This window comes from Pleuronectes platessa, chromosome 6 (genome assembly GCF_947347685.1).
Source record: "Pleuronectes platessa chromosome 6, fPlePla1.1, whole genome shotgun sequence".
Taxonomy (NCBI): Eukaryota; Metazoa; Chordata; class Actinopteri; order Pleuronectiformes; family Pleuronectidae; genus Pleuronectes; species Pleuronectes platessa.
Genome location: NC_070631.1, coordinates 5,219,131 through 5,227,692, shown reverse-complemented (window position 1 = coordinate 5,227,692; position 8,562 = coordinate 5,219,131). Strand labels below are relative to the sequence as shown.

Here is an 8,562-nt window from a genome sequence, read left to right as displayed (position 1 = left end):
AAAAAACAAAGCAAGGTTCACACAAACCAAAAACAGTAGGATGTCTTGTATTAGATTTATGCTCTTATTCTGTATTTGATTATAAGAGTGATTTAAGTTAACGGCGACAAACAAGACTCAATTTCAAATTCATTTCTAGGACTAAAGATTTGTTTTCCCCCCGAGGCTCCTTCTTTTCTCACCAGAGCCCAAAAGCCAGACACAGAAGGAGGGAGAGCAGGAGTAAAATGTCAAAATGCTGTTGGGCGGTATAATGGCTTCCAGGCCTGATGTCAGGCAGCTGTTTTTTCTTTTTTCTTTCTTCTCTTCTTAGGGAAAAACAGGCTGACCAGAAAAGAGGAGGAGAAGTGTGAGGAGGGAGGGACACATTCTGTATTGTGGTTCGTCGGTGGGTCTGTATTAGTTTTCCATTTAAGCCTTTTTCCGTCCTCAACCAAACACACGAGTCTGGTTTCTGCATGCATGGAAAATAAATCTAAGATGCCGACAGTCAGCAGAGCTCCACAGTCAGGACGGGGAGGGGGGGGGGGGGGGGGGGGGGAGTCCCACTCTCCATGTCACCCAGTTTGTTTGTGTGCACTTTGTGATGGATGACGATAAACATTAAATAAGGACAAGTGCAGAAACTACATCTAGGAAGAATCTCCCCTGATCTGAGAAAATTGATTCTGACCCCTTTTAAATGTTACATGGTTCAATTTAACTGATTTGAATGTGGTATTGAACCCAACATATCATTTTAATTAATTTTAAATTAACTGAAAGGCTAAAAAGCATTAAACCAGCACTTTTAGGAAAATGTTTTATTCTTGTTTTATCAAATCTCTTCTAATAGTTTCTCTTCTATCTGGTACCGGCTGCAGGGAATTATAAACGGCTTGCCCGACCATAAATGAGCTTCATGCCCAGCACAAGGTCGGGACTTTAAAGAAGACCTGACACTCCTCAATGACTCCACCTCCAACACTGGAGAGTTTCTGTTGCTTCCATCTGGTCGTAGATACAATCCTCCGAGATGAAGAGCTTATAGATTTAAATAAAAGTAATTTATCCCTGATGTAATCTGGCTTTTAAATGACTCATTGTGATGTTTCTGAATTTACTGATGTATTTACTGTCACTGTGTGGTTACTGCTGGATTTTCAACTCTCTGCCCCTTAGGCCTGTGATTGTAAAGATGCCATTGTTCACTATAAGCAGAGTGTAGAAACTATTTTAGCATTCAGAGCTGCTGTTGTTATTGTCTTTCAATGTCTCTGGAGATTTAAAAGCAGCAGAGTCACAGAAGCCATATCAGAGAGAAAAAATACATATTTAGTTTTTCTTCTTAAATATATTTATGTTTAATATATATCTTTACTTTATGGTCTCACATGAAGCAGTGAAGCTGGACACCACCACAATCAATCACTACTGAGAGACTAATGAGGAGAGCATCTTTGACTATGCTTTCAAAACCAGTCAATAATGCAAAAAAAGTATATAAATAAAAATAAGATGGTCGTCAGGGGGAGCCTGGTCCGTAATTATCAGCTGTCATTGTTTAATGTACCAAATATGCACAGAGCTGCAGCGGCACGTCCAAGGTCATCGTCTCTGGAGCTCAAACGTTCCATCCAGAGCTGCAGACATGTCCCAGCAGCGGCTCATTTCCATTTCCCTGACAGATCTGTGTTAACGGCTACTTCACTACTTCACATACACTGCACTTCTCCCCCCCCACACTGCAGGACGTGCATCATTTGCAAGTCAATGAACTTCAGGAGAGCGTCTTCATTTTCACAGATGAAGATTTCTACCGAATTGCTGACAACTCACAAAAAGCCCCCCCATCCCCCCACCCCCTCGTGATTACAAAGAAGTAATGATGCATTCTTGTGTTAGCGTGGAATCGTCTCTTGATGTTTGTGATTTCACATGGTTTGATGGAGCCTGGGTAGAGATCAGTGGCGTGTGAATAAAAAGTGAATTCCTTGGCTGAGGTTTACTCGGAGGACGCAGGCAGGACGCCATCGATCCACGTGTGCACTCTCTTCCCTACATACTTCACAGAGTTATTAAACGGGCTGTCATTTCTTTAAAGGGTAGGAGGAGGATCTATAGTCCGACACACATACCTTCATCCCCCTCCCCTCCCCTCACTTGCATGCTCTTTCATACCACAGCTGGGCCAGATGTTGAACAGATGTATCAGCCTTCCTCTGACTGCTGGTAAACATGCCTCGACCAGAGGCTGATACACATCAGGGGGGGGGGGGGGGACGGAGCAGAAACCGAGGGAAAAGACAGATAAACACAACTGGAGATGCAGTGTAACCAGTCTGAACACGTGGTCGGGACTTTCTGGAAATTGGGTCAAACAGAGGAAGAAAACACATCCACGCCCTGAATCCTCTGCTCGACGCGGTTAAAATGTCTCCAGCTGTAAATGATACGTTCATAGACGACAGAAAGTCACCAAGGAAAATTAGCCCCACTTCCGCTGCGGCCAATTTACAGCAATTTACTGTCGACTAGTTCTAAAGAAAGCAAGCAGATAAAAAACATCTTTCTTTCTTTCTTTCTTTCCTGTCTTCTACATTCCTGCTTCCTCCTCCCTCCCTCTGCAACTCAAACACAAAAACAGGGAGTACTGAGAAGAAACTGCCAAGAAGAGCCACTGATTCAACTGACCAACTATGCCTATAATTATTATAACAAGAGGAGCAGGGTTCACTAAGAAACCATATGGGTGGAAAAACATTGACCATCACTAGCGTCTGGAAAAACAAAGTCCTGGTGGCGTGTCTTGATTGTTTTTGATTGTGAGGGGCTTACTTGGCACAGGCACGTCATTCTGGAAGATTCTGGGCGCTGTGGTGGAGGCGGGCGGGGGTGGAGGTGGAGGTGGAAGTGATGGTGCCACGGTGAGCCGGAAGATGCGTCTCTCGTAAAGGCCGCAGTAGTGGTGGTGCAGGTGGCAGGAGTACAGGCCTCTGTCCACAGGCTTCAAGTCAGAGATGGACAAGGAGAAGTCGCCCACCGTGAAGGCGTCCTCCTCCACGCTCATCTTGCTCTCGGCAAAGAGCGGGCCATAATCCCGGCGCTCCCCCGAGGCGTAGAGGTCCACCAGGCGGTTGGCCCTGTCCTGACGCACTCCCGGGGCCTGGAAGTCCCAGTGAGCCACCTGCTGCTGGTCCTCCTGGAGACCCTCTCTCCACAGGGAGCGCCGGTTCACACAAGGCAAAACCACCGACTTGCCCAGTAAGACCACGAACACAGTCCTCTCTCCATCCCAGTAACGTTTCTCTTTGCGAACTGGAAACAGAGGAGTGTTAAATGGAAATAGATGATATTTGATACTTGCTGACAAACGGATTAACGTCAGAGTGGCCTCACCTGACTTTGTGACATTGAGCTGGATTTGAATGGATTGGTGAATCTGGCAGTAGTGATGGTGCAGATTGCAAGTGTAAACTCCTTTGTCGGTCGTGACCACATCTGAAAGAGGAAACATCCAAACGGTCATTAGATCAAATCGTAAAAGAAAGAGAGGAACGTTCACGGTGCTTCTGGAAAACAAATGAGCCTCACTGTCGATGACCAGGGAGAAGTTGCCGTCGTTGAAAGCCGAGTCTGGGACGGAAACGCGTCCTTTGTTGAAACCGTTGTAAACCCTTTGGCGGCCTCCGGGGGACATGTCCAGGATTCTCTCCACAGAATACTCCGGGCTGCTGCGGACCATGTCCCAGTGCACCACCCTCTGACGGTCCTTCAGTCGGTCCTGGGTCCACACCATGCGGGGGCTGTGGCAGGGCAGCACGGCCTTGGACCCCGCAGGGAAGGTGATGTTCTTAGTTTCCACCACCGCACCGAGAGCACTCGTGCTGCTCTGAGTCCATGCTGAAACATATAAATAACCACATGCGCTCAGAGGATCATAAAACACGTGCGTTGCTAAACACTCAGCTTTTATGAAGATGGTTAAAAGGTCTCACCTCCAGGCAGGAAGAGCACAGCAAGAACTGAAACAGACAAAAACATGAAGGGTTAGAGTTGCATCCTGCATCTCTTAAGTCACACTGCATGCCGTGGCTGTATTACTCATGTTTCTCAATGATAGAAGTCTCACAGATGAAGTTTTGAGGAATATATATAATCAAAACCAGCAAAAGTGGCTCTAGTGGCTGAGAGTTTAAATGTGCACCAGGCTGAGGAGGCGGTGCAGGATTTCAGAGTTGGAGAAGACGGGGGTTCAGTCAGAGGACTGTTTACATTATCACAGGAAATCAGAAGAAACAGGAACATGGTTTAAAATTAAAGGTCACAAATGACAACAAGACCAGAAAAAAACACAACTGGTGCCCGGGATACTCTGTGGAAACTCATTCTTCCTGTTTGTTTTTCTTATTCTACAGATAGGAAATGTTCCTGCCGAGCTTTTGCTATTTCTAATGCATCTTTCCCACAGTGCTATTTGGTAGAATGTTTACCGAAGGGCCGGTGGAGACGCATTCAGCCAAAGCACACAGAGCCTCTATTCATGCAGGCTGCTGCTGCTGGCTCGCTGCAGGGCCGTGATCCTGAGGGGAGGAAGAACCGAGCTGCTATTCAGCTCACCTCACTCACTCTGTACCTGGTGTCAAACGTCTACAAACATGACCAAACACCTGTGTGTGTTTTTACTGCCCTGGTGACGGGCACAGTGAAATGCAGAGGGTAGAGGTGTGGAGCCTTCAGTGCAGGGAAATAAGTTTAGTATATTAGAGAGATTTATTTAAAGATAAGAACCAAACGAAAAACTTGAAATGCAGATAAAGTCTCTGCTCAAAGTTTTTTTAAACATGCTGCTGACTCTGCGGACTCGATTCCCTGTAGCAGCTCGTTCCAGTGCTCCGAGGCCTGGACTTTAACTGGGCTGCTCCCGCTGTTTCGAAGCCAGGCCTCTGGGAAAGTTATAAGACCAACGCCTGTGATGGCTGATGATGTGGAGGATCTTTAACCATCCACAGGCTCATATGGTTCCAGGTAAGAGGTAAGAGGTCAAAGTATAGCGAGACATGAGGCCTTGAAAAGCCTTGAAAGTAGTGGATGAGATCTTAAAGTCAACTTTAAAACAGATTAGGGGCCAGCGTCAGTAAATCCGATGTGACATGGCAGTAGAATTCTGTTCATCAGTCAATTAAGTGATTTTAAGTCAGAGATATTAAATCCTTTTGAGTTACTTGCATTGAATGATCATACAAAGTTATTCTTATACTCCCCCACATTCTAAGGGGAACTAGTGGATGAGATCTTAAAGTCAACTTTAAAACAGATTAGGGGCCAGCGTCAGTAATTTACTTTTGCTCCACAGCAACTCAAAGGAAAATATTTTACTTTTAACGTGACTACATTTGTTTCACAGCTTGACATATTTAAGAGTTTGCAAAACACATGATTACGTTGTTAGAGATGAATCTTCTCTACATTAAGGAGTAAAATCAACTCCAAATGGGCCATAACTATAAAATGCTGCAAACAACAAAGAGCTGTTGTTTTTAAAAGCTTCAAGCTGCACAGAGCTGATTTGCCACAGGTTGAGGGACCATACATCCAGATGTTTGACTCATCACAGCTGCACATGGTTTGTTCACTTCACGTGAACTCACAGACATGTGCAGAGAGGTTTCCTTTTCACCACAAGCAAATCATAACGCAGTGATTTATACCAGCAGTAATTTCATAAGAATGCACCATAATATAATAATATTCAAAGATGAGAGAAATGATTTTAGCAGACACACACACACACACACACAGACACACACACACACACACACACACACACACACACACACACACACACACACAGACACACTGGCATCAGACATGAGACCTCAAGCTGGAAAACTTTGGTTTTTCTATTGACGGTTATAAACTTTCCTGCAGAAGGTAAAACAAAGTTGCCCCCGACCCTGCAATTTTCTCTCATCCCTGCTGCAGACACACACACACACACACACACACACGCAGGCTGATGACTCACACTAAAGACTTAACAATGTGCTACTGAATCACCAGCCTTAATAACAGACATTTAACAAATGAGCTGCAAAATCACTGTTGTCGTTTTTGACACGATGACCACACGGAAGAATCAGCGCTGAGATAAAATGAAACAGGTTTACACGAGCGAGTCAAACACAAAGCACGAACTCACTCTGAGTGAACCCAGTGATTCACGGATGTTGAAGGTGAGTAAAGTTTACTCATCGTTCAGCTGCCGACTCAGCTAAATATACAATGATGCATTGAGAGGCCTGGACTCTGTCTGCAAAAAGTAAGTTGCAGTGAAGTTTTCATATACTTTTACTTTTAATAACTATTTCCATTTTATTCTACTATATTCTTATACTCCCCCACTTTATATAGGAAAGTATTGAACTTTCCATTCTATTACATTCATCTGACAAATATAATTATAATGTAAAGGTTTTACGTACAATAAAACCTGATACCCTTATGTAATGATTTAAGTGCTGCCCTTTAACAAATATGTATTCTTTACTTTGTTTACTTCACATTTGAGTTTCCGTTTCACAAAAGGCTGATTTTCTCTTTTGACATATCAAATTATTTCATTAAAATAACAGTTTAAGGCCAAGTGAGATAACACTATCTAGAATTTCACAATAAAGCAAAGATTATAAACAATTCCCCAAAATTTGAACAAATCCAAATATTGAAGATTGTATGTATTAAAACTTCTTGTGCTTGTCTTATTGTGCAAAAAAGATTAAATTAACAAATTACAACACTTTAGCCAATTCTATATTCAACTAATCTTCATAAATAAGCTTGATAAGACCTGAGATAATAATGACAACTAAATTATTGTTTGCACCTTTTATGGACAGGGTGCAATTCAAATGCTCTACAAGTAAGGAAAGAAACTAAGAAAATAAGGAAACATGTACATTTATCTGAATATGTCCAAACATTATAACTGTAAAGACAATTGAATTACAAGATATTTGGTTAGGGAACTTGTATCTGTACAAAATCCTGTCCCCTGAGCAAAGTGGGATCAAAACATTGGGAGATTGTGAATTATTAAAAGTTCATAATTTCCCCCCAAGAATGAATATACTGTAGATTCATGTGCCTAAATTAAATTTTCTTCAAAGCAACTTTTACAGTCTGTTCCCTGCCACGTTGTAAGAGGCTGTTAATGAAGACATAAACATGGTCGAGGCAGTAAACCCCCCCTCCACCTCCACGGGGTCCGGACTCGAAGCGGCCCACTCCTGGTGAAACACTCATTACTGACACATATAATGACAGGCTGCAGGATTGTGCTGACTCCTCTTCCCAGACCGCAGCTAACCAGAAACACATTGGGCTCCAGCCATAAAAAAAAAAAAAAAAAAAAAAAAATAGTCCCACATGCACAGTATACCATCAACAGGCTGCAGGGATCCACTTCACTTGGTTTTTTACCCAATGACAAAACAATAAGAAGATTATGAATAAAGTTAAATAATGAAAAAGTGAAGCATATAAAGAGACGACCTTTAAAGCAAGTATAAAAAATAAACAGAGTAGGAGCAGCTTTCCATCACCATCACAAAAACAAGTTTAAGAAAAAACAAATAACAGTTGAAACAATAATAACATACAAAGAGAACAATAGTCCTGTTGTACTAATTACTAACTATGGAGCTACTAAACTTTTGTCATGTACATTCACCTCCAGAAAAGTATATTTTTGCTTTCACTACAAGTACATGTTGAAGAAGCAGCCTGCCACAGAAAATCAAATTCAAAAGAATAAGTTTATATATTAAAGCTTCACGCAGCTTCAGGCTTTTGTTCCCGGCGGGGGATTCTAACCTGGATCCAATTATGGCTCAAAGAAAGCTTCTGCAGACTTCTCTTCTTCTCGGTTTTCTCTCTTGAAACAGAAAGATGAGTGGAGTCACTTACTCTGAAGAAGAGTGATCTCGAGCTTCATCTTCTTCGCGGTGGAGGTGCAGGCCCGTCAGAGGAGCTGCGAGCATCAACAGAAGAGACGGAGGAGAGCTTCAGGTTCACAGAGCTTCAGGTTCACAGAGCTTCGGGTTCACAGAGCCGCGGCTCAGCTGTGTTTTGGTGCAAAGTCTGCAGCGTCTGGAGCCCGAGCACGCTCCGCCCCCGGAGACACTGAAATCCTAAACCTCTGGTGCAAGCACTCCTCTCATGAGAAGTGACAGAGAAATAAACTGCAGGGTTGTGTAGCAAACTACATCACAACAATTACAATCACCACAAACTATCATTGAAATGTGAACACGCTCACTAAGGATTGAGAGGTCTAAATTGGAGAAAGTTGGGACATTTCCAGAATAAAGTGGAAATATAGTCTGTTGTCCAGAGGAGGCATTCACTCATACATATTTTATACTAATACATTGTTTGCAGAGCTTGTTGGTTGTAGTCTTGTTTATTTTCTAACCAAAGCTTATGATTATGTTTCAGAGAGCCATGAAATTTAAATGTTTGCCACTAGTATTCAAACATTTCACACTGCTTGTGTGAGAGAGACATATGTGCGTGTACACG

General features: G+C 42.9%; 1 protein-coding gene across 1 annotated transcript; it reads right to left on the bottom strand.

Moving 5' to 3' along the window:
* Positions 1-2,817: 2,817 nt before the first annotated feature.
* Positions 2,818-8,147, bottom strand: LOC128443020 (matrix remodeling-associated protein 8; the record flags this gene model as incomplete). The annotated part of the gene is given in 5 exon segments (XM_053425706.1): positions 2,818-3,297; positions 3,379-3,480; positions 3,574-3,882; positions 3,978-4,004; positions 7,948-8,147. Coding segments are annotated over 5 exon segments (946 nt in total), but the record flags the coding sequence as incomplete, so codon positions are not given.
* Positions 8,148-8,562: the final 415 nt, after the last annotated feature.